The following is a 25941-nucleotide window of genomic DNA, read 5'->3' as shown; positions in this document are numbered from 1 at the left end:
AGCTCTTATTGACCAGGCTGGCCTCGAACTCACAGAGATCCACCTGTGTGCGCCACCACTGCCCGGCCCACAAGGTACATTTTACACCCAGTTTGCCCACAGTTTTTGGTTCCAGTTTAGGGATTCTCAAAGTCCATTTGTCCTCCTGTAGTTGCTCTATTTTCCAGGGAAAGGTCGACGTGTGTCACTCGGGGATGCTAAATCCTCTTCCCGGGGCTGTGCATCTTCTATAGGGAGGACAAGCGAGCACAGCGCTTATTAAGTCTGGAGTCTTCCGGAATGCCCGTCATTCCCTTCCCTCCGTGCAGCTGCCTAGTTTTGACTCTCTCCACCCGGGTTTAAGGGCACCTCTTGGTGGACTGGAAGACCCCAGGCAACTTGAGGTGATCCGTGTTCTGGGGACGGGGTCAGGCTGGGAGGCGGGATCGGCGCACTGCGGGCGGAGCCGCAGGCTTCCAGGGCCACCCAGTCGCGAGGCCAGTCATCCTGTGTTGCCCTGGCCCCGCGTCGCCCACGGGAGCCCGCGGAGAACCGGCGGCCGCGCAAGGGCGGCTCTACGGAGCTTCCAGACCGGCTCCGGCAGCGCGCGTAGGCCGCGCCCCCGCGCGGGCGCGCCCCCAAGTCCACGGACCCAGCGCGAGCCGGCAGGCAGACTCCGCCCCCGCGCGGGCGCGCTCCCGCCGACAGCGTCCGGCAGCGCGGCGCGGCCCCGCCCCCCGGCGCGGTGCGTGCGTGCGTCCGGGCCTCCGGCGGCCCCGCCCCCTGCAGCAGCGTCAGCAGGTCCCAGTGGCTTCGCTGCCGGGCCACATCGCCCGGGGCCAGCCCGGCCTGGTCCCGCAGCCCACGGGCCGCCCCGAGCTCCAGCAGCAGCTGCGCCACCTCCACGGCTCCTTCGCGCGCCGCCAGGAACAACGGCGTCTGCTCCTGCGGGGCGGGGACCGGAAGGCCCGGGGGCGGGGCGGTCAGGGAGTCCCCGCCCACCGGGTGTCAGTCACCTCCCGCCAGACGCTGGGCCCGCCCCCTGTGAGCTTGCGGGGTTCCCGTGCTTTCGGCTTGTTCTGCGGGGCGTCTGCGGCAGGGGCTCACCCTGTTGTCTTGGGCATCTTTATCAGCGCCAGCCTGGAGGAGGGCGCGGGCCGCTCGGGCGTTGTTCACAGCCGCGGCCCAGTGCAGGGCGGTTTTTCCTAGGGTACCACATGAGAGCCGGTTACCCCGCAGGTGGGAGCCAGACTCCTGCGTTCCAGTTTCCCACAGGTTCTGGCCTTGTTGATGGGGCGGGGGCGGGGGACGACTACTTGGGTTTCTCAGAGAGGAGGGAAGCGTTGCCTTGGCAACCGACAGTCGGCGGCAAGCGTTGCCCTGGTGACGTCAGCGGCGCGCGGAAGGGACAATGGGTATTGTTCTGGACCGGTGGGACCCGGGTATCCCCATCCCGTTCCCGCAGATACTTCTTCCATCCCCGTTTCACGGACTGAGGCAAGATATGTAGTTGATGGCGAAGGGGAAACTCACTCGTACCTCTAGTCAATCCCTGCTGCGCCTGTTAGTTGAACCTCACCTCATTCCCGCTCTGCCCAACATTTCGAATGCACACCAGCTCCAACCATACCTCTTTTATCTCTGGCTCCCACATCCGCTCGGGCTGCGATCAGTTCTTCAACCAGGTCCTCCACTGCCAACCTGGCAGCCAGCATCAGAGGTGTAGTCCCGTCCTCTGTGCGTGCATCCACGGCAGTCCGTCTGTTAGCCAATAGGAGCTGGGGAGACAGAAAGGGCCTGTGACCCCTGGGTTACCCTGGGCTTCTAGGTCAGGCCCCTCACGCTTTTGTTGTCTGTTTTGGTTTTGAGACAAGGTCTCGCTATGCAGCCCGGGCTAGCCAGGGACTCAGAGATGTGCCTGCCTCTGCCTCTCTGGTGCCGGAATTAAATGGTGTGCCCTTCAACCCTCTCCAGTCGCTACCTGTCGGGTCGTGGGTCCCAGTTTCCTCCTTGTCAGACCCTAGAGAAGACCTCTCCATTTTACTTGCAAGCTTACTGCTACTTCCTGTAGGGACCCCAGTGAGGGCTGACCTGGCAGACTTCCTGAGCATCAGCAGCCACTGCACTGTGAAGTGGGGTGCGCCCCGCCTGGTCAGGCTGGTTGGGATTGGCCCCAGCCTCAAGGAGGCGGCGTGCAGCGGTTGGTCGAGAGAATCGGGCTGCCAGGTGCAGGGGTGTCTCTCCAGTGCCCACAGTGTGAGTCTGGGGGCAGGCCCCTCTATCCAGCAGTGGTTTCCAGGGTTTAGGATTTCCCAGCCACGGCCCCTGGACAATCGTGGATTCCACTTGCTCACAGAAGACTGCGGGCATCAAGGGTGCCACCCCATCTGTGGGTGAGAATAAGTGCAAGGCCATATGGAAGAACACAAGAGAAACAACATGGCCGGCGGAAGAACTGCAGCCATTAGACAAGCTCTGCCTCTCTTTTGGGTGGGGAGGGGTTGGGAAGGACATTGAGACAGGGTCTCACTATGTAGCTATGACTGTCCTGGAACTCTGTAGACCAGACTGGTCTTAAACTCTCAGAGATCTGCCTGCCCAGTGCTGGGATTAAAGGCATTCAGGAGTACATCTAGCTCTTGATTTAGCGGTTCAGCAGGAACAAGAGCAGGACGTTCTCCAAGGCTCTCAGGCCTGGACCTGAGGCGCACTTGTCTAGAGGGCTGGCTAGGTTGCTCCGCACGGCAGCTTGCTGAGAGTTTGAGTTTATTCCTGACATCTCCAGATGGTGCTGTTCTGTCCCAGGTCCCAGCTCCAAGAGCCGCTGTTCTAAAGACTCCAGTTTGGATACTAATGGGCTTTGCCTCTAAAAGGGTCACTAGGATTTTTTGGGGGGTTCTAGGTTGGTTGTGTACCAGGTCCACACGTATCCATTTCACACTCTTGAGGAGGTGTCAGCATGGCTACCTGTGGGAGCTTTCCACAGCCGTTGTTCAGTGGCCAGAGCTGGCGCTTGGAGACCGAGGCTGTTTCTTCAGCCTTGGGGCAAGAGCAGGGGGATAGCGAAGGCCACAGAGTTGTCTTTGCACTGCCAATGCACCTCCATGCCATTCCCACCCCAGCCTTGGCACCTCTACGCCTTTCCCACCCCACCATTGGCACCTCCATGCCATTCCCACCCCAGCATTGGCACCTCTACGCCTTTCCCACCCCAGCATTGGCACCTCCGTGCCATTCCCACCCCAGCATTGGCACCTCTGTGCCGTTCCCACCCCAGCCTTGGCACCTCTACGCCATTCCCACCCCAGCCTTGGCACCTCTACGCCTTTCCCACCCCAGCATTGGCACCTCCGTGCCATTCCCACCCCAGCATTGGCACCTCTGTGCCGTTCCCACCCCAGCCTTGGCACCTCCGTGCAATTCCCACCCCAGCCTTTCATCCAGCCCACCTCCTCTCCCTCCTCAGGGCTGGAGCACATGGCTACTCCATCCTCATCCACTTCTGCCTCTGACTTCAGCGTCCTGGAGGGGTGAGTTGGTAGGGGTTAGTTATATAGGCTAGGGCCCATCAGCATCTCCAGCATCCAGAAGCCCCCCAGGTCTGCAGCAGTATTTCTGAGCACCCTTGGCATTCCCCTCCCCAGTCTCACTTGAGACCAATGCTGTCCTCGCCTAGTGGGGGCCTCCGCCGGTGGGGTGCCTGCTGTGTCCGAGGCCTTCGAGTGAAGCCAGGGGGCAGCCACAGGGCCCCATGTTCTCGCCGTTGCCGTCGCCGCCGGATGAGCTGGAGGACAAGGAGAGCCCCAAGGGCCAGGAGAAGCACCCCAGCCACTGGTGAACACAGAACAGGCCAGGGAAGCTGCTTGGTAGCTGGCCCTGGTAGGAGAGAGACAATTACAAAGGGGGCACATTCTCAGGGAGACAGGGCCAGGGGAGTGGCCTGCCTCAGTTTCCTCACCTGTCTCAGGTAGTTAAATGTGTTAATGGTAAAATGCTTAGCCGAATGATACGATATGTTACATATGCTAGCTACTCTTCTTTAATAAGCTGGAGCCCAAGGTTGGTCGTAGGACTATGCCAGAAGTTAGTAAAAGGCAATAGGGAGACCACTGAACGCATGTCCTGAGGGAGATTCATTTCAAAGAGGAGGTGTTAGGGAGACCAAGTTCCCCACACAACATTTTTGGTCTCAGTTTTTGATCTCTACCAGAGATGGCATGCACAAAGGTCAAGGGGGGTGGTAGGGTCACCTACTGGTCCCTGCTTGAGGGTGAGCAGCCAGCAAGGGTCCAGGCAGCAGGGGCTCCAGGGCCCCCACTGCAGCCATAGCAGCAAGGAAGCGCAGCAGGAGCCCGGAGTCCCAGGGACAGCGCGATGCAGGGTGTTCTGGACCACAGCGGGACAAATCCACTCCCATCACCACCACAAACCTGGAGAAGAGGCACTTCAGGGACCCCGTTTGGCCCCTGCTCCCCTTCTCCTACTCCATTTAAACAACTAACATTTGGCCCTCCCCTCCATCTCTGCTTACCCGGCACCAAGGGGGTCTGGCTCCTTGCCCCGAGGCTGGGTGTGAGGGGCTTGTCTTTCCCATGAAGTGGAATCCCGAGTTCCGCTCAGCTCCTCCTTGGCCCGGGTCCCCGGATAGGGGAACACCATGTTCCTTCCATCGCTGTCCTTCCTCACCCAGAGCCCGACCCTCAGAGTCAGGGACAGCACTCGGGCCAGGGCCAGCAGCTGCTGCTCCAGGGCGGGGGGGCTCAGCACCACCAGCAGGGCCAGGGAGGGCCCCCACTCCGAGTCTCCGTCCTCTGGCCTGCAGTCGCCCCCGTCCCAGCCACACTCAGCGCTGTTGCATCCTTTCTCACAGCGGCCATTGTGGAAGTGATCTCGGCAGTACTGGTCGTAGGCTGGGCTGCGGGGAGAGGAGAGACGGACTCAGGGCTCTTCACAGAGAACCACTGCCTCTCCGTTATCTCTGGCTCTCTAGTGGCTAAGGATGGTGGCCAAACACCATCTCCTGAGAACACCTTTCATCCTGCCCCTCTCCCAGAAAGAGGGTCCAAGACCCTTCCTCTTGGGAGTGCTGGTTGCCAGGGGAGGTTTTCTGTGGCAGAAGGTCTGGGGAAAGGAAGCTGAGGCCTGAGACCTTAGAGCTCTCAGGGGTCCAGACAAAGGCTGTGCCCCACACTGCCAGTCATTCCATTTCTGGGTTGGAACCTGGGGTTTTTCTTAGCACGGAAACTCCCTGGAGTCCAGTGTGGTCATCCTGTAGCTCGGCATGTATGCCTCCCCACCGCCCGTATCCCCCCATTCCCAGGCTCCAGGCTCACGTGCAGGTTGGAGGGGTTTCACAGTCATAGCCATCAAAAAGACACTCCTCAGAGTCGCACTGTGGGTGGCACCGCCCATCCCGGAAAAGAAGCCAGCACTGGGAATGGGGGGGACAGCCCTTCCAGGGGTCAGGGACCCCCAGGGAGCAGTCCCCTCCATCCCAGTCTCCTCCGGGGCCACTGCAGCCAGCATCACAAGCCCCATCACCACCTCGGCCCTCACACCCATTCTCCCCTGGCCTTTGACACCGGGGCCCTGGAGAGTCAGGAGGGCAGGAACATTGAAAGCCAGGATTGCCCGACCTGGGGATCTCAGAGCAGCTACCATTGTGCAGGCAGGGCGAGGGGGGCCCACAACCTTGTGGAGCTGGGGGTGTCAGGCAATCAGGGCCCCCAAAGCCACCGAGGCAGGCACAGAGGGGTGGGGAGCCTGGCTTAGGGGAGGGCAGACATAGGCCTCCGTGGTGGCAATGATGGATGCCGCAGGAAGGGGCTTTGTGGCTGCAGGTGGAGCCTTCAAAACCCTGTGGCAGAGAGGAGAGAATATAAAAGAACCTTGTATCAGTCTTCCTGAAGCAAATGCCTGGGATAACCCTGCACAGAGGGCTCTAGACTGTTATATGCAAGAGGAGCCTCAGAGAGCATAAAGTCTTTTTTTTTTTTTCTTTTTTTGAGACAGGGTTTCTCTGTAGCTTTGGAGCCTGTCCTGGAACTAGCTCTTGTATACCAAGCATGCCTTGAACTCACAGAGATTTGCCTGCTTCTGCCTCCCAAGTGATGGGATTAAAGGCAGACAACACCACCGCCTGGCTGCATCAAGTGGATAGATCTTGCAGCTATATCCCTGCTAACTCCACACACATAGCCGCAGCATCCATGGTGGTGGGAATGGGTGAAGTGGGGCTGTGCAGCCATGGTCAGTTTCAGGGCCTAGGTCCGTGAATACTAATCAGCTAGTGCAATTGACCACTTGCTGTGTCCTGGGAGAGGTCGCAAGCTCTCCTCTTCCTTCCCAGGGTAAACAGGAGGAAGGCATAAGCAGAGGAAGGGGCTCCTGAGTGTTGTGTTAGGATAATGAAGGAAGGTACAGTCTGTTGTCACAACGGGAGGCTTCAGCCAGTTCCTGCCCTCACTCACGCCTGTCCCCACACAGAGTTTAAAGAAGTTGTCTAACGCCATTCTAGGAAGGGCTGGTTTTGTTTCATTTTGCTCTTTTGAGATAGTCCTGTGCAGCCCAGACTGACCTCAGCCAACTTCATTGTGTAGCCAAGGATGGCCTTGAACTCTTTTAACCTCTGAGTCCTCTCTCCTCCAGACCTTGAACTCTTGAGCCTCCTGCCTCACCTCCCGAGTGCAGGGAGGATAAATTGCACCACCACTGCGCTGATTCTGCCTTTCCCCTGTTTCTGAGAACCATGGTGAACTTGGGCCCTCTCCAGTTGTTCTACTTCTGGGGTTCCCCCGCTCACCGCCCTAGGGTTCTTGCTCTGGCATTCTTACCTTTGATCAGTGTGGGGAAAAGAGAGAAACGGGGGTTGCAGCACTTACCTTGGGGCAGTGGCAGGTGAAGCCAGGGGATGGTCCTGTTGTGACCTCACAGGACCCTCCGTTGGAGCAGGGCTGGCTCTGGCAGGGGTCTGTCTCCACCTCACACCTCTGGCCTGTGATGGGGGCAAGATTGGAGATCACACATGGCTTCAGTTACTACCTCTGTCTTGACTTACTCCTGACAGTGGGTTCAGCGCACACTATGTGGGCAAGAGGATGCTGGGGCATCTTCTCTGGGGAGAGGTGTGGAGGCAGAGGGCGAGAGACTGTCTGGGTGTTCCCGGTCTTAGCTGTGCACCAGAGACCCCAGGCCTCACCTGTGTGTCCAGGCAGACACTGGCAGTAGAAGGAGTTGGCTAGAGAGTGGCAGGCTGCAGTGCCCGTGGGGTGGCAGGGTCGGTCGAGACACTCGTCCACATCCCCCTCACAGCGCAACCCCACGAATCCTGGAGGGCAGGCGCAGTGGAAGCCTCCAGGCCTGGGGGTGCAGGTTCCATGGTTGTGGCAGGGCTGAGACTGACAAGCGTCCTGTTCTTTGGAGCAGTTCTGTCCTTCGTAGCCGGGGGCACACTGGAGACAAGGAGAGGAGACACTGGATGAGCTGAGCTCAAGTTGTCCGCTGGCCTCCCCGTCAACGGTCGCACCCCTCATCCCTCACAGCCTGCTTTAAACACGACATGCTACTCTTCCATGGCAGAGTTTAGCCCCCAGTCCCAAACAAGTGACACTGAGCACTGCCTCATTCTTGGTGAAACCTCTTTTCCCTACCAACTTACTCCCCAGCCTCTCTCATATATTATATATTGATTTGTTAAGCATCCCCTGAATACCTACTTGTGACATGCATGCGTATGTGTGTGTACATGCATGTGTACACGTGTGGAGGTCAGAGGGCTTTTCAGTCTTGGTCCTCAGGCTTTTCCATCTTTTGTTTGAGACAGGGCCTCTCATTGGCTGGGAAATTTGTCAGTCAGGTCAGGCTAGCTGGCCTGCTAACTCCCCAGGATCTGCCTGTCTCTGCCTCCCATCTCGCCGAGATTACAGTCATGTGTTGCTGAGCCCAGCTTTGTACTTGGGTTTTGGGGATCTGAACTCAGATCTTCAGGCTTTTGAGGCGAGTGTTTTCTTGGCTGAGCCACCTCCCCTGCCAGGTAGTGTCTTCTGTAGTACAGAAGAAGGGAGTAGCACTCATCCTGGTTCCGGGAAGTTTGGTCGATAGAGAGATCGTGCTGATTGTGTAATTGGTATCACACGGTTCTCTTAGCAGCTCTAAAGAACGTCACACTTAATCCTCACTCCACAGATAACGAAACAGTTTGCCAAAAGGTGAAGACACTTTTGAAAGCCACACGGCCTTGTCAGGGGTGAGGATCAAAGCAAGACTGGCGCTGCCCAGAGCCACACTGCGGTTTTTCCGCTTGTGAGGGCAAAGTTACAAGTTCTGTGCCAGATGGCATGCCAGAAGGGAGGCTTCGGAGAGGAGTCGGAGAAAATGGACTCACAGAGACTCCAGAGGCTGTGGGAATGCGTGGAGGGGAATAGTGGGTGCCCTTCTCTTCATTTTTGAGACAGGGTCATCCCTAGCCCCACCCTGCTTCTCTTTGAAAATGTTCGTAAGGGTTAGATATGGTGTTGCTGGGAGGCATAACTAAGTGGGAAAAGTGTTTGCCTTGTGTGGTGGTTTGAATAAAAATGGCCCCCACAAGCCGGTAGGGAGTGACCATGTTAGAGTAGATGTGGCTTTGCTAGAGGAAGTGCATCACTAAGGGGTGGGCTTTGAGGTGTCAGAAACTCAGGCTAGGCCTAGTGGCTCCCTGTCTTTTCCTGCTGCCTGCTGATGTGAGACAGGTGGTGGTGGTTCATGCCTTTAATCCCAGAGGCAGGGGGGGGGGGATCTCTGTGAGTTCAAGGCCAGCCTGGTCTACAGGAGCTAGTTCCAGGATAGTCTCCAAAGCTACAGAGAAACCGTCTTGAAAAACAACAAACAAACAAACAAACAAACAAAAAAAAAAAACCTCTCAGCACCAAGTCTTCCTGCATGCTGCCATGCTCCATGCCATGATAATGAACTAAACTTCTGAACTGTAAGCCAGCCACGATTAAATGGTTTTTTTTTTTTTTTTTAAGAGTTGCCTGGCGGATCTCCTTGAGTTCGAGGCCAGCCTGGTCTACAAGAGCTAGTTACAGAACAGCTAGGACCATTACACAGAGAAACCTGTCTTAAAAAAACAAAAAAAGAAGTGTTATTTTGCTGGGTGGTGGTGGTGCATGCCTTTAATTCCAGCATTTGGGAGGCAGAGGCAGGTGGATCTCTGTGAGTTTGAGGCCAGCCTGGTCTATAAGAGTTAGTTCCAGGACAGGCTCTAAAGCTACAGAGAAACCCTGCCTGAAAAAAAACCAAAAAGGAAAAAAAAAAAAAAAAGAGTTGCCTGGACCAGGTGACTCTCCACAGGGTCTAGTCCCCCAAGAAAGTCCTTTTTCCAAGGTTGTGCCCTTTCCCTCAGGGGCTGAAGAAAGTTTGTTCCTACTCACAAGCCCGCCCCTCTCAAAGGCCCCCTTTCTCCAGTTCCCATTTATCCTGGGAGACAACCTTTGCAGCTTGGAATGAACCTTTCCCTTTCCACCCATGAGGCGGTTATTTCGGTTTCTTTATTGCGCCCATTGTCATTTACGTAGAAATAGAAATCCTAACTAAGAATACACATGATCCTGGGTTTGATCCCCATAGCTATAAAGTAGGGTGCACACCTGCAACCCCAGCACTGACTAGGTGGAGGCAGGAGAGTTAATGGTCGTCCAAAGCAACACAGTGAGTTCAAAGCCAGAAGTGGGGTGGGTGAGTGGGTAGGGGTAAGGAGCTGGAGAGGTGACTGAGCAGTTAAGAACATAAAGGCAAATAACACAAACAAAAACCATTTCTTTGCTGGGCACGGGGTCACACGCCTTTAATCCTAGCACTCAGGAGGCAGAGGCCAGCCTGGTGTACAGACTAGTAGCAGCCAGTTCTGGGCCAGCCAGGGCTACACAGTGAAACCCTGTCTCAAAAAAAAAAAAAAAAAAAAAAAAAGCATCTGTGTTTAGAGGCAGGAGAGGTGGTTCAATGATTAAGAACACTTGTTGCTCTTCCAGAGGCCTGTGTTCGGTTCCCAGCACCTGCAACTGTCACAACTGTCGGCAACTCCAGTTCCAGGGGATTCGAATCTTCTGACCTCCATAGGTGCTGGGCACACATGTGCATGTGGTGCACACACAGACATACAGGCAAAGCACTCACACACACAATTTAAAAACTCCGTGTTTCTGAGCACAGGGTTTGGACTGGTTGCTCTTTAGTCCCAGTGTTTCCTCTCCTGGGTAGTGGCCTGGATCAACGAGGAGAAGCCCTCCTCCAACTTAGAGAAACAAGGGACATCCTCCAGGGGCAAGTGCCTCCAGGCCACCCTGTGGTGGAAGAGGAAGAGGCGAGGTGGGGAAAGGCTGCTCTGGGCATGTGGGGTTCAAAGGCAGGACCCCTGTGGGTATGTGAGAAGCAGCCGGAGCGGTGAGCAGTGCATGGCAGTGTGTTTGTGTGTGTGCGCGCGCGCGTGTGTGTGGCCGGGTGGGGGACGGGACACAGACATGACAATGACGATGAGCCGGGACAGGAGCAGGTGTGGCCTGAGAACAGGCGGGAAGACAGTCCTGCAGGACTTTGGAAGAAGCTGTCCCCGGAGGTGTTAATGAGGGAGGGACTGGCCAGCTTCTGTTTTAGTAGATCCCCTTGGCGGTGGGATGAAGACTGAACCAGCAGAAGAACTAATGTGGAGGCCAGGGTTGTATGAGTTTGATGTAGATATCAAGGTAGAATTCTAAATAGATAGATAGATAGATAGATAGATAGATAGATGATAGATAGATGATAGATAGATAGATAGATAGATAGATGATAGATAGATAGATGATAGATAGATAGATAGATAGATGATAGATAGATAGATGATAGATAGATAGATAGATAGATAGATGATAGATAGATAGATAGATGATAGATAGATAGATGATAGATAGATAGATGATAGATAGATGATAGATAGATAGATGATAGATAGATAGATGATAGATAGATAGATAGATGATAGATAGATAGATGATAGATAGATAGATGATAGATAGATAGATGATAGATAGATGATAGATAGATAGATGATAGATAGATAGATGATAGATAGATAGATAGATGATAGATAGATAGATAGATGATAGATAGATAGATAGATGATAGATAGATAGATAGATGATAGATAGATAGATAGATGATAGATAGATAGATGATAGATAGATAGATAGATAGATGATAGATAGATGATAGATAGATAGATGATAGATAGATAGATGATAGATAGATAGATAGATGATAGATAGATAGATGATAGATAGATAGATAGATAGATAGATAGATAGATAGATAGACAGACAGACAGACAGACAACAGAAGGGAAAAGAGGTGGCGCTGGAATGGCCTGACCTGCTGGGGGTTGGGTGCGTGGGTCGAAGAGGACTGGGTAAACTCGGTTCTCACCTACTCTACCCCGCTGTCACCTTTTACCCCTCTAGACCTCTTACCTGGCAGACATAGCCGTTGGGCTGGGCCACACAGGTGGCCCCATGCTGGCAAGGCTTGGATTCACAGGGGTTCACTCTATCCTGGCACGATCTGCCCTGGAATCCAGGAGGGCAGTGGCAGAAGTAGGAGGAGCCGCTGTCGATACAGAGGCCTCCATTCTGGCACAGGTCAGAGACCTCCACGCCTGGGGAGACAGACAGAAGGGATGGATCTAAGTTGGGTGGAAGTGGTGGGGCCGACACGGAGAGGCCGGGGAAGGAGAGATGTCGGTGCTGTTGGGTTCTATTGATTCATCCCAGGGGCGTTCTAGGGTTCTATTGATTCATCCCAGGGGCGTTCTAGCGGGGTGGGACTGCGTGGCTCCTGTGAGACACGCTGCTAGTGGCTGTGTTAAACTGTGCCCCCCCCCCCCCGCCCCCTGGCTGTTGGTACTGACTGTAGTCACAGAGCCGATAAATCCCTCTAGCTTCTCTTGGTTGTTTTGGCTGTGACATAGCTCTGTGACTGCCCTGGGGGTTGGGACAAGGGAGCACTCTGCTCCCCTGTTGGTCCAGGGGCTGGTACCTTGGCTCACCGCAGCTTTCTGGCAGGACACAGGGAGGTCACAGTGAGGTCCTGCCCATCCCTGGAGGCACAGGCACTGGAAGGAGGGGCCGCTCTGGAGGCATCTGGCAGTGTGTGGGCAGGGCTTCTGAGCACACCAGTCAACCAGAGTCTGGGGGTTGGAAGAGACTATGAGACAGGAAGGCCTGTGCTTCTGAGACCTAGAGGTGAGCCTCTGCCAGCTGTGGCTCCCTCAAACCCTCTCATTTCTAAGAAGACTTGCTTGCAAACGGGCTGAGCCGATACCCTTTCCAGTACAGTCTCCAGCATCAGAAATCCGTCCAGCTTACCCCCAACACTCAGACTTTTTTGGGGGGGGGTTGGGGTGGGAGTGGGGGATAAGGTCTCATCTACTCCAAGATGGCCTCAAACTTGCCATGTAGCTGAACTGGTCTTGAACTCCTGATTCTTCTGCCTCTGCCTCCCAAGTGTTGGGATGACAGGTGTGCACCACCCTGCCCAGCTTTCCTGCCTTCACCTCACACCCAAGTGAGAAGCTAATCCCTGGACTTCCACATGTCCCTTCGTGTGGACATCTGTCTCAGGTTCCCTGTTGCCCACCCCTTAGTCCCCAAGACCCCGCTAGCTGGAGCTCTCCAGCCTCTCCCATTTGGCACATTTGGCTGATTGCACCTCACCTGGCAGCTGCTTCCTGTATAGCCAGGGTTGCAGAGGCAGCGGGCACCCTGAGGTGTGTCTTGGCAGGTCGCCTTGTTCTTGCAGGGGCTGGAGAAGACAGGGATGGTGCGGTAGGAAGGTCTGGGAGATGGGGAGAGTGTAATGTGGGGTAACAAGTTGGGTTGTGGGGAAATGTAGGTCAGCTCCTTGGAGGAGGGGCATCCAGAGGATGGGGAGCCGTGACAGCCTAGAGCTCAAGGTGGAGAGGAAATGGGGGGCTGAGAGGCCTCACACCGTGCTCACCTGTCTGCACAGCTGGGCTTGATCTTCCCCTCACAGCGGAGCCCCTGGAAGCCCGTGGCACAGATGCAGAGGAAAGTGCCAGGCTTGTTCACACAGGTACCCCCGTTGAGGCATGAGGCTGGAGAGAGGAGTCTGTGAGGGGTTGGGTTCCATGCCTGTAACCTGGCCTGTGACCTTGGTCACACAGCACAGAGGTGGGCAGCTGCTCACCAGCACAGCTCACTGCTGTCTAGTTAGTTGTTTAAAACCCGTGGGACCTGGGGACTGAACTCCAGGCTTCAGGCTTGGTGGCTAGGGCCTTGACCCTCTGAGCCATTTCTCAATTGGACATGTAGCCAAGGGTGGACTCCCGATCCTCCGTTACAAGTGAGCAGGCTTTGTGGATGCTAGGCGTGCCCTCTACCGTCTCAACTGTATCCCCAGTCTCCAGTTAAAATATCTTTTTTGGGGGGGGGGTTGGTTTTTCAAGACAGGGTTTCTCTGTAGCTTTGGAACCTGTCCTGTGCCACCACCATATGTATATGTAATTTTTTTGGGTCCAGTTAAAATTTCAAAGCAATCTCTCTCCCTCCCTCCCTCCCTCCCTCCCTCCCTCCCTCCCTCCCTCCCTCTCTCTCATGCACGCATGCACGCACGCACGCACGCACGCACGCGCACACACACATGCACGCAACCTGCCTGGCTCCTGTACTTAGCTGTGGTTCAGAACCCAGGACAGAACTCACCAGACTCACAGTGGTCGATAAGGGTTTGGCAGTGGGAACCTGTGTGACTCAGAGGACAGGTGCAGAAATAGCCCTCAGGGCTGGTGTTGCAGGAGCCACCATTGAGACAGGGCCCTGAGTGACAGGCTGTTATCTCCTCATTACAGGACAGCCCTGAGGGAACGAACAGGCAACTCTGAAACGCTTGCTTTTTGCTTTTCATCTCCTTTCTCACCCGAACCCTAAAATCCCCCATCCCATTGACCTCTTCCTTCTACCTGAGTCACCTGTGGTGTCCCCCGCAGCCCACACTCACTTCTCCTTGCAGAGGTCTTAGCCACAGCTTTGGTTTGTGAGGCTACAGGCTGGAGTGTGTACGGTATAGGGAGAGACTCACCTGTGTATCCTGTGGGACAGGTACAGTTGTAGCCAGAGGGCTGGGGGTGGCAGGTTCCCCCATGGGCACAGGGGGTGGAGATGCAACCCCCAAGCTCTGTCTCGCATTCTGGCCCAGTCCAGCCCGCATCACACACACAGGAGGATCTGATCATAAAGAAAAGGGGATGGTCCATCTCTTTCCCTCCTGCCTTGTTGGCTGGACCCTAAGAACATCTCCCTTTTGGCTCCGACTCTTGTTTGCCTTCTGTTTCTGTTCTAAGGACTTAGTTTACCTATTGTTTCTATGTGTTTGGGAGTTTTGTCTGCATGTATGTCTGGGTATTACGTGTGTGCCTGGTGCCTGTGGAGGCCAGAGAGGCCAGGAGAGGATGCTGGATTCTCTGAACTAGAGGTGTGATGGCTGTGAGCCACCACATAGATTCTGGGGATCAAACCCCTGTCCTCTGCTGAGTGGCCGTGCTCCTAGCCACTGAGCCATTTCTACAAGCCCCACTCCTTTTTCTTTAGCTTAAAACAAAGGGGGTGAGGGGTGGCGGTGGCGCACGCCTTTAATCCCAGCACTCGGGAGGCAGAGGCAGAGGCAGGTGGATCTCTGAGTTCGAGGCCAGCCTGGTCTACAAGAGCTAGTTCCAGGACAGGCTCCAAAGCTACAAAGAAACACTGTCTCAAAAACAAAAACAAAAACAAAAACAAAAACAAAAAAGGGAGGGACCTATCAAGTGAACACACATTCTCTCTTTCCTTTTCCTTTCTTCTCAACCCTATCCTGTTCTCTCCAGGGTCTCCTGTGGCTCAGGTCAGTCACAAAACTCACTATCTGGCTGCCTGCGGCCTTGGCTGTTGTCTGATCCATTTTGCTTTTACTGGATTACCGTCCTGCGATAACACACCTGGCTTGCTCTGTGTTGGGAAAGGGACCACGCAGAGATGCCCACTAGCTGTTTAGGTAACGAGAGACAAGCAGCCCTGGTATTCATTCTCTGCACTGCTCTGCCCTCTTTTTCTGCCACCTTCACGATGCTCAAACGGCCCCCTCCATAGGTGCCACTCATCAGCTGTGCCTCCCGTCCATTTCCCCAAGGATGCTTGCCATCTCCCTCCTGTTCTCCCACCGGTTGGTCACATCCCACCGGCTTACACCCCACCCCCTGCTGTCTTCTGTCCTAGCTGAGGCTGATGGGGAGGACGGCATGGCGGTAGGCTCTTACCTCTGGCAGTGGCCGTGGTGGCAGGTGCAGTTGTCCTTGGCAGGGACACAGCCGGGACTTCCATCAGGGCAGAGGCAGTGGGCTCTGTCTTCCTGGTCTTGGCATTGCTGCCCAGGTTGGCACAGGTTGGGGGTGCACAAGGGAACATCACAAAACTGACCTGTGAGTGTGGGTGGGAGAGGAGTCTGAGAGGAAAGAAAGCCCCTGTTCATCCTGAGAGTCAAAGGTCACTCCTCATGCTCCTGTCCTTTCTGGGTCTCTGTTGTCCTTGCCCTGGTCCTTCCCCAGCTCTGGGTCTCCTGCAGCTTGGAACCGCTATCGCCCGTTCAGTGAGCTGCTCTCTCCTCAGGGTCACTTCGTCTAGGGAGCCTTTCCATTTTCAGTGTGGGCTGGGTGGTGTCCTGAGCTCCCGTGGAAAGACACGGGGCCTCATAACTGAGTGTAGGAGTTGCAAGAATTTTGAAAACAGTAAAATTTTTCTACCATACAATGACCAAACATGCAAAATTTAAGAGCAGCGTGAGTCTGAGATGCCTGACCATGCAGCCGCATGCGGCCTTGGTTCGGAATGCACGGAACACCCCACTTTCTACTGCAGGTGTCACAGCTTCACTGTGACAGCTGCAAGGCTGCCCCAACACCTGGCTCAGATGCGAGATTATCGTGTGTTATAAACTGCGGTGTTTTTACTGTCCACACGGAGTTTCCCATCTTCTAGTTTCTAATGTCGGTTTAATGGTGGAAGACAAAGACCGTATTTTCCTGTTGTCAGTTCCTCAGCGTGGAGCATCGAGTTCATTTAGCTCCAGGTTGCCTTGTCTTCGACAAGCAATCAAATCCACCTCAGTCTGCACATTTTCTATTTGTCTTTAACAAATGGTAAAATTATATGTATACTATATATGTTTTAAAGTATACTTATGGTTTGTTATCAAGGCATGCTTGATTTATATATTTATTTCATATACTTATAGGCTTGAGGTTGAATGCAAATTTCTTGAGAGAAAAGGGGTCTCAGTGGATTAAAGGTTCAAGGGGCCTTGACCTAGGACCCTCTGCATTCTCTCCGACACTCAGCCGTGGTCAGCAGGGAAGATGCTCACCTCACCCTGCATCAGGTTAAAGCCACCTGACAACCACAACTGTGCCAGTCTTGCATCTGGGTCTGGTGCTGTGACATTTAGTTAATTAATTAAAATGATTTAGTGTGTGATGTGTGTGTGTGTTGGTATAATGTGTGTGGTATGTATGGTGTGTATGGTTTGTGTGTGAGTGTATGGTGTGTATGGTGTGTGTGTATGGTGTGTGTATGGTATGTGTGTATGGTGTGTATGGTGTGTGTTTGTGTATGGTGTGTGTATATGGTGTGTATAGTATGTGTGTGTATGGCATGTATGGTGTGTATATGGTATGTGTGTATGGTGCGTTTGTGTATGGTGTGTATATATGGTGTGTATAGTTGTGTGTATATGGTGTGTATAGTATGTTGTGTGTATGGTGTGTATGGTTTGTGTATATGGTGTGTATGGTGTGTGTATGTATGGTGTGTATAGTGTGTGTGTGAGTATATGGTGTGTACGGTGTGTGTATATATGGTTTGTATGTGTGTATGGTGTGTGTTTGTGTATGGTGTGTATATGAGTATGGTATGTGTGTGTATGTATGGTGTGTATGGTGTGTGTATATGGCATGTATGGGGTGTGTGTGTGATATGTGTGTGTATGGTGTGTGTGTCTGTGTGTGTGTGGTGTATGTATGTGTGTGGTGTGTATATGGTGTGTGTATGGTGTATACAGGGTGTGTGTATGGTGTGTGTATGTATGATATGTGTGTGTGTATGGTGTGTGTGTGTTGGTGTATGTATGTGTATGGTGTGTGTATGTATGGTGTGAATTGTGTGTGTGTTGGCAAGCATGTGCCTTTGGTACATGGCCAGAGGATAACTTGGCCGGTTGTTGTCTCCGTCCACCTTCATGTGGACTCTGCGTTTTGAACCCAGTTGTCAGGTTTACAGTTGCTTGCATTTAGCCTCTTATTCAATTAATTTACCCTGTTTTCTGCGGTGCTGGGGATTGGAGCATGGATCATGCATACTTGGCAAGGTCTCTGCTACTGAACCACACTTCCAGCTCATTGCAAGTGCTTTTTGCTCTGACTTTAAGGGCTGCTATTCTCATCCTGTTTTCACATCTGGACCATCAAACACCCACCAGCGGGCTCACACACCTCCAGCGGGCTCTTCCCCACCTCCAGTGGACTCACACACCCTCCCGTTCTTTCCGTTGTCTCCTGACCTGTGAAGCCAGGATGGCAGAGGCAGAGGAAGGCCCCTGGGAGATGGATGCAGCTGGCTCCCGTGGGGCAGGGGTCACCCAGACAGCCGTCCACCTCAGTCTCACAGTGTGGTCCTTCAAAGCCTGTGTCAGAGGCGAGGGTCAGAGACTGCGCCGATGCCTCCCCCCCCCCGGGTCTGAGCCTCACTTTACCTGGGAGACACTCGCAGTGGAAGGCCCCAGGCTGGTCTCGGCAGTGCCCCCCATTGGCACAGGGGGCACTGCTGCACTCATCCACGTCTTCCTCACACCTGGCACCAGTGAATCCTGGCAAGGGAGGGGGTGGGAACAGAGGGTGTTCACGGTCACGGTCACGCAGGGAGGCGCAGCGTGAACAAAAGCGAGTCTTCTGAGGAGACTCAGGGTGCTTGGGCACAGGGCAACAGAAGCAATACAGATAGGGTGGTGCTCAGCCCCTGCTGGCTATGATGCCGCTGGGCTGTGGGCAAGCTACCCAGCTTCCCTCTGGCTCTCATTTCTCCCCGTGAAAGAGCTAGGGAGTAGTAATGGCACCTGGGCTGGGGGTGTGGCTCAGAGGTAGAGTGCTTACCTTAGGCACTCATGCCCTGCCTCTGTCCCCAGCACTGATAAAGAAAGAAGCTGTCTCATGTTAGCATGGGGAGGAGACATTCTCTGTGTCTGTGGCGGCCCAGCCAAAGCCAGCCAGCGACCTCAGGTGCAGGGGGGTACACAGAGGGAAGGAGAGTGATTTGTCAGGGCAGGGGTGAGGATGGGGAGTGAGCAGGGGAGGATTTAGGGCTGTGATGGAAGAGTCTGGGTATCTGAAAAGGAGAGGGAGGGGCCTTCAAAGAGATGCTGGCCTCTGGAGGTCCCCTGGACCAGACTCTTCACATACCAGGAAGGCAGATGCACAGGAAGCCATCGAGCAGGTTGTGACAGCCAGCTTGGTTCAGGCAAGGGTTGGAGGCACACCCATTGGTCTCCACCTCACAGAGTCTCCCTTCCAAGCCTGAGGACACAGACGTGGTGAGAAGGGGGCTCAGCCGGGCTCAGCCAGCGGCAGCCGGGCTTTCTGCCTGGGCTACCTGGGCTCTGCAGCAGCTCTGCCTTGGACTTGCAGAGTACTACTGTCCCCCAGTGCTGTCTCCAGTGCTGTCTCCAGTGCTGTCCCCATTGCTGTCCCCAGTGCTGTCCCCAGTGCTGTCCCCAGTGCTGTCCCCCAGTGCTGTCCCCCAGTGCTGCCCCCAGTGCTGCCCCCAGTGCTGTTCCCAGGGCTGTCCCCAGGGCTGTCCCCCAGTGCTGCCTCCAGTGCTATCCCCAGTGCTGCCCCCATTGCTGTTCCCAGGGCTGTCCCCAGTACTGTCCCCCAGTGCTGTTTCAGTTCTGTCCCCAGTGCTGCCCCGAGGCTTAGCTGCTCTGGGGTGTGACTGCTTCCCTCAGGTCTGAAGGCTCAGGGAGCAGGGAACCTGCAGAGGGCTGAGGGAACTGCTGTCTGAAGCCCTTTCTGTGTACCTAGAGGGTGGGGCTCTCCTGGTGGACTGCCCAGCCTGAGATTCTGGAAGTACAGCAGAAAAGTGGGCATCTCTCTGGAGGATGATTTAGCGCTTGTGTACTATCTAGGCCTCTGTGCCAGGGGAGCAGGGATCCTGGCAGGGGTGTGGTGATGGTTGTGATTGTAGCGGCAGTGGTGGTGGTCATTGTGGTAGTGCTGGTGATGATGGTGGTGGTTGTGGTGCTGTTGGTGACGGTGGTATTGATGGTCATGATGGTGGCTGTGGTGCTGTTGGTGACGAAGGTATTGATGGTCATGATGGTGGTTGTGGTGCTGCTGGTGACGATGGTAATGGTGGTTATGACGGTGGTTGTGGTGCTGTTGGTGATGGTGGTAATGGTGGTTATGACGGTGGTTGTGGTGCTGTTGGTGATGGTGGTAATGGTGGTTATGACGGTGGTTGTGGTGCTGTTGGTGACGATGGTAATGGTGGTTATGACGGTGGTTGTGGTGCTGTTGGTGACGATGGTAATGGTGGTTATGACGGTGGTTGTGGTGCTGTTGGTGACGATGGTATTGATGGTCATGATGGTGGCTGTGGTGCTGTTGGTGACGATGGTATTTTTGGTCATGATGGTGGTTGTGGTGGTGGTAGCTGTGGTAGTGGTGGTGGTGTTATTGCGCGTCTCGTGGTGATGGTGGAGGAGGAGGAGGCTCTGAATAAAGACATTGCAGAGGCATAGTTCTCCTGTTTTTCACCTTCAAGTTCACCCTCGTCTCAACGGTCTCATGGTCAGCCTTCTGACCTCTGTGCCCCCTCCTCTTTCCTGAGGTGCCTGCCGTGACCCCTCTTGCTACCTGTAACTTGTCCCTTGGATGCAGTTTTTCTGCTTCTCTGTGCATGGTCTGTGTGTGGCCTGAGCCATGATGCCTGGGGGCTGCTCGGCTTCCAGTAGGGGTGGGGTGGTTGAAACGGTTGAAGCCCAGGGTTTGAATCTTGGCTCTGCTCCTCACTGACAGTGTGACCTTGGAGAGGTCTCACTCCACCTCTCGGTGTCCAGCTTTTTAATTTATGAGCTGGGGATGCAATGCGCATTTTCCTATCCTCCTCCTGGCGCGGAGCACGGGTGTGCGCATTCCTTTCCTATCTTTCCTATCGCACCGGCTCCAGTGCTCCACCCGTGTGGAATGCCAAGGGTTCACGCTCCACCTCTCTGAGAGAGAGTGTGTAATTAAGGGGGGAGGTTCTGGGCTGGTATGACAAGCAAATGCGCTGCCGTTCTGTCCTCTTTGGCCAGGCCGCTATGTACAGCGGACCGGGATACACGCTCCTTGATGATCGTGCAATGGGTGGTGCACCCTGCCCCTGAATTACGCACTGCACAGTCTCATTACAGGGCAGCCTGTCCTCCTAGGGGCCTTGGGTTCCCTAGTGTCACTCCGGCTAGGCAATCCCCTACGGGTCCTAAGTTACTTCTCCATCTCTCCCACCCATGGCCCCGCCCAGCTGTACCTGGTGGGCAGATGCAGTGGAAGGTAGCAAGTAGGTCCAGGCAGGTGCTGCCTGGGTGGCAGGGCTGGGACAGGCACTCGTTGTGATCGGCCTCACAGCGGGAGCCCGTGTAACCAGGAGGGCAGAGGCAGTTGAAGGAGCCAGGGGTGTTGATGCAGGAGCCGCCATGTTCACAGGGACTGGGTCCTTGATGGGCTGAGAGGAGAGGAGAGCTGAGATCCACGGAGGCCAGGGGTGGAAGGACAAGGAGGCCAAGGTGTCAGGGGAGGTGTGGGAGTCTGATCAGGGTAGGGGGCTGTGTGTTTATAATGGAGCAGGCAGGGACAACCTGTGGGGTCCGGAGGGTTGAGCACTGGGCTAAGAGCTGAACCCAGTTGAGACTTCTCCAAAGAAAATAAGCCTTTTGTGCTTTTGCTGTATCTCTATATCTATCTATCTATCTATCTATCTATCTATCTATCTATCTATCTATCAATCAATCTATCTATTATCTATCATCAATCTATCTATCTATCTATCTATCTATCTATCTATCTATCTATCTATCTTTTCCATTTGTGTGTGTGTGTGGTAAGCATTTGTGTGATGACATGTTTGCATGTATGTGGGCACGCACATATGGGTGGGCCCCAATGTGTGAATGTGAGGGTGCAGGCTGATGCTGGGAATCCTTGGCTGCTCCCCCACCCCTGCTCACCAAAGCAGGGTCTCTATCAGACCCGGACATTGTAGGTGTGGCTAATCTGTCCAGTCAGCTTGTTCTGGGGGAGCCCCTGTCTTTGCCTTCGGAGGCTGGAATTACAGATGAGCCCTCATGCCCACTTGGTGTTTGCCACCTGTGTGGGTTCTGGGGATCTGAATTCCAGTCCTCAGGCTTGTGTGGCAAGTCCCTTAACCACGGACCACCTCACCAGCCCTGCCTGTTGTTCTTCTGAGATAGTCTGGAACTCAGTATGTAGTTGAGGCTCCTCCTGCTTCAGCTCCCTGGATTCTGGGGTTACAGGCACGTGGGATTACGTCACACTAAGTCATGCCTGGTTTAGTTTTTCAACTTGATAAACCATCTGCCGCGTCCTCTGTTGAGCACAGAGGCCTGGCGTCAGAGGGGCTCTGCGGGGGAACTCTCACCCATTTGACACTCATCCAGGTCCTGGTGGCAGGTGGGTCCTGAGTAGCCAGGCTGGCATAAGCAGAGGAAAGAGCCTGTCAGAGGGTTGGTGCTGCACTGGGCATTCCCATGGCATGGCTGGCTCAAACACCTGTCTTCCTGGTGGCACAGGAGGCCTGTGGGAGACCGAGGGACAGGGCTCCTGCAGGCTGCTTGGGACTCTGTTGCCCTCCAGGAACGTTCTCCCCTTCCATGCCCCCACCCCTGCAGCCTCTGCCTGCACCTGTGCGTCCAGGTGGGCAGAGGCAGGAAAAGGAGCCCACGCGGTCCATGCAGGTGGAGCCCAGGGCACAGGTGGCAACCGCACAGTCGTCCAAGTTCTCCTCACAGCCTGGGCCACCCCAGCCACTCACACACACGCAGTGGAAGCCCCCAGCCGAGTTCTGGCAGGTGCCACCGTTTCTGCAGCGAGGGGGACCCTGGGCTTCACATTCATCTACGTCTTCAGAGCAGTCCCAGCCTGCAGGGGGCAAGAGAGGGGACGAGGGCTGGCACTGGGATGGAGGCAGGGGCGCTGCCGCCGCCCCGCATGTGCTCTGGACGACTCACCCTTCCAGGTCTTTGGGCAGAGGCAGGTGTAGGTGCCCAACCCATCCAGGCAGGTGGCCCCGTTCTGGCATTGGTGCCTGACACAGTCATCTGGATTCATCTCGCAGTCCAGGCCCGTGAAACCTGACAGGATCGTGGGATCAGCCACGGAGCCCACCCAGGGGAGAGGACCCTCCCTGCTCGGGGAGAGGGGTGAAGGAGAGCCGCCGGGAGGCTCTACCTGGGGGACAGAGGCAGAGATGGAAGGTGGCGTCTCCCTCTGGCACCAGCTGGCAGGTGCCCCCATTGAGACAGCTTCCAGGAGAGCAGGGTCCCTTCCTGAGCTTGCACTGCGGCCCCTCCTGCCCCACGGGGCAGAGACACTGGAAGGAGCCCAAGGTGTTATGGCAGGAAGTTCCCTTAGGGCAGGGTCCCGGCTCCAGGAAGCACTCGTTGACATCGTGTTCGCAGGTGTGACCCTCGAAGCCAGGTGGACAGCGACACTGGATCTGGGGGTATGTGGCCAGGCACACGCCTCCGTTGGCACAGGGCTTGGCTGAGCAGAAGTCTCGGAGCTGGCACTGCTCACCTGCAGCAGGGCACAGGGGTGGGGTGGGCAGAGGCTGTTTCGGGTGCAGCTGGGTATAGTTTATGCAGCTTAGCTTGCTAGGCGTTCCATGTGCATGTGCTATACGCTCTGCCTTCTTTTCCTGTCTCTCTCCCGTTACTCTCTTGTTCTCTTTATCCTGGTGCTCCATGCCCTGCCTCAATTTTGCTGCACGTCACAAGGGTTGTAATTACACTTTTATATCTTCTACTTTGGAAAGCACACATAGTTAACAGTGGAGTTTTACAAATTGGCATACCCTGGAAAACTTGGGTTCCCTGCAGTGACCTTCTTGGGGGAGGTGAAAAGCCTCAGAGCCACCCTGCTGGGTCACTTTGCCTTTCCAAGTGAATTTTTTGTTGTTATTTAGATTTTGGTTTTCTTTAAGGCAAGAACTCACATCACCATGATTCTGAAGATGACTGTGAACTTCTCTTCCTCCTTTTTTGACAAAGGGTCTCTCTAAACTGTCTTGGCTGCCCTAGAACTTGCTGTGTCCTGGAACCAGGTTGGCCTCGAACTCCGAGATCCTTCTGCCACTCCTTCTGAGTGCTGGGATTAAAGGTGTGTGCCAGCATGTCTGCTCTGACTTTGAACTTCTGATCCTGCCTCTACTTCCTGATTTCAGGCGTGTGTGCCGCCACAGCTGAAGCATGCACTGTTGCAGCAAGCGCAGAGATCCATGCACGCCAGGCAAGCTCTTTACAACTGAACTGTTATCTCCAGCTCTATTTTCTGTTCTTTTGTTCCTCTCTTTCCCCTGTGTGGTGTGGATCCCAGGGACTGAACCCAGGCTGGCAGCACTGGCAGCAGGTGCTGCCCACTGAACCGTGGCCCAACTGTCCCCACCCAGTTTCTTTTCTTTTTTTTTTATTTTTTCCATTTTACATATTTTTTTCTTGTGTATGGTGCTTTGTTTGTATGTATGTGCACCATGTGTGTGCCTGATACCCGTAGAGGCCAGAAGAAGATTTGTAACGAGATGGTTTCTAGGTTGGGTTAAGCGGGGTGGGAAGACCTATTCTAAAAGTGGGGAGCACCGTTCCCTGGATTGGGGTCCTGGACTGCATAAGAAGAAAAAAGCCGCATGTCAGTGGTTTGGTCTTTCAACTTGCCACAGTCTAGGATCACCCTAGAAGAAAGCCTCTGCTGAGGAACTGTCTGGATCAGGTTGGCCTGTGGGCATGTCTGTTAGGGATCCTTTTGATGGTTCATTGATGTGGGAGGGCTCAGCCCACTGTGGGCAGTGCCATTCCCTAGGTGAGGACCTGAACTATAAGACAGGAGAGAGCTAGATGAGAAGAAGCCAGCAAGGATGCTATGTGACTGACAGCTCTGGGTTCCTGCCTTGACTTCTTCTCCATAAGGGCTATCAGCCCCACAAACCCTTTCCTTCCCACGCTGCTCTTTATCAGGTGTTCATCAGGGCAACAAACATGAAACAAGAGCTCCCCGCTTCCTGTCTGTTTCCACCACATGGCTCCCCACCATGATGCGGAACCGGAACCAACAGGCTGCCAGAACAAACTCTTCCGGAGCTCTTGCCTGGTATTTGTTGCGGCATCTGGAAGATTGTCTGACGCACCCCTCCTTAGGTTCTGGCCTAAACACCCCTGGGTGCTTACCTGTCCACCCGGGCTCGCAGGAACACCGTGGGCGGCCTGAGGCCTGGACGTAGCAGTGGCCCCCGTTGAAACAGAAAGAAGGTGGACAGAGGTCTTCCAGATGGAATTGGCATCGCTCTCCGGTGAAGCCGGAGGGGCAGGTGCAGGAGAAGCTGGGGGCCAGTGGAGAAGCAGGGCTAGGGGAGCTTGGAGGCGTGGGAAGCAGGGCTTGGCAGCTGCCACCATTCTTGCAGAGTTGGGTATCCCGGCAGGGGTCAGGGAACTGGCAAGTCTCACCCAGAAATCCAGGGGCACACCTGGGGTAGAGGGACATTTCAGGACAGTGGCCCCTCTTCCTTCTCTCCCTCCTCTTCTGTCTCCATTTGAGTCTTCCCTCCTTTTCTCACTCCTCACGCTCTTTCCTGCTCTCCCTCCTCCTCCTCCTCCTCTCTGGCTCCCACTCCCGTGAACCACACTCACTGGCAGGTTCCTTGTCCCTGAGGTAGACTCAGGCAGGTGCCTCCGTTGGCGCAGGGTTCTGGGGAACCTCCACACAGAAGCTCTGGGGAAGATACAAGAGGAAGAGAGGTGCCGTAGGACCTGTGATGGCCCTGCCCCCTCCAGGTGCTCCTTAAAGGCCAGTGACCAGCAGCCCCGACGTGGCCCAGGTGCGTGGTGCGCGGTGCTCTCTGCCATCCTCTCCACCACACCCCAGTCCCAGGCTCCACATGGTCCCCCTCCCAGCTCTTCCATTCACGACTGTTATTACTCCAGCCCCCTTCCTGTTTATTCTCCATCCCCCGGAAGCAGGACAACTGGGGTTAGGAGGGAGCCAAGGGCGCTTCTGGGAGGTGAACGGCTGAGGCGCCTAAGGGATTTCCTTCAGGAAAGGCCAGCAGTGAGCCACTGGGGGTGGGGACAGCTGGACAGAAAGGGACCTGGTGGTCCCTTCTATGTCTCCATGTCCCTTCTCGCTCCTCTGTTCCCTGTAGCAGGCGGACAGCTTTCTCTCCTGTCTGTCCCACACCAAGAGCCCTCTCCCTGGGGGTGGGCACCCTTCTTTCCACTCCACAACAGGCACCAACCCTGGCACCAGGCCCAAAGCCTGGGTCTCAGCAGCCCCTGGGGCAGTCAGCGCTCCCTGCAGGTTGCTCCTACAGAATCTCCCCCCTCCAGTGTTCCTTCAGAGCAAGGCCCTCTTCCATGACCTCACTAAGCATCTCCCCACCCCTTCACCTCTGGCCTTGCCTCACCTCTGGTCAGGATGGCTGAGAAACTGGGCAGCAAGAACAGCAAGAGCAGCAGCAGGGACCGGGACTGCATTCCAGGCACCTGCCCCTGGTCCGGATCTCTCCCTCTTCAGGCAAAGACCCTCAGAGCCCTTGTGGTCAAGCAAGGCCACCTCCTCGGGCTCCACCGCCCCTCCTTCCTTCTGGG

At 55.0% G+C, this 25941-nt stretch overlaps 2 protein-coding genes across 2 annotated transcripts in view; both read right to left on the bottom strand.

Moving 5' to 3' along the window:
- Window positions 1-25941, bottom strand: part of LOC119822487 (H-2 class I histocompatibility antigen, L-D alpha chain-like) — a 741986-nt gene that overhangs the window by 612049 nt on the left and 103996 nt on the right. The window lies entirely within an intron of this gene.
- Window positions 19-25941, bottom strand: Notch4 (notch receptor 4). Its single transcript, XM_038341922.1, has 30 exons — window positions 25758-25941; window positions 24985-25066; window positions 24526-24821; window positions 22535-22882; window positions 22315-22437; window positions 21989-22225; window positions 21726-21881; window positions 20598-20792; window positions 18488-18601; window positions 17785-17898; window positions 17593-17715; window positions 15299-15458; window positions 14089-14234; window positions 13713-13865; window positions 12988-13105; window positions 12705-12792; window positions 12028-12178; window positions 11463-11647; window positions 7178-7430; window positions 6861-6973; window positions 5313-5836; window positions 4511-4894; window positions 4234-4409; window positions 3630-3855; window positions 3429-3501; window positions 2895-3018; window positions 2071-2366; window positions 1610-1757; window positions 1087-1184; window positions 19-924 (listed from the first exon to the last, which is right to left on the bottom strand). Exons 1-30 carry the CDS (start codon window positions 25825-25827, stop codon window positions 313-315), a joined length of 5886 nt encoding a protein of 1961 aa, XP_038197850.1. The 5' UTR covers window positions 25828-25941; the 3' UTR covers window positions 19-312.

Source organism: Arvicola amphibius, chromosome 9 (assembly GCF_903992535.2).
Source record: "Arvicola amphibius chromosome 9, mArvAmp1.2, whole genome shotgun sequence".
Taxonomy (NCBI): domain Eukaryota; kingdom Metazoa; phylum Chordata; class Mammalia; order Rodentia; family Cricetidae; genus Arvicola; species Arvicola amphibius.
This window is presented reverse-complemented; position numbering and strand designations above follow the sequence as displayed.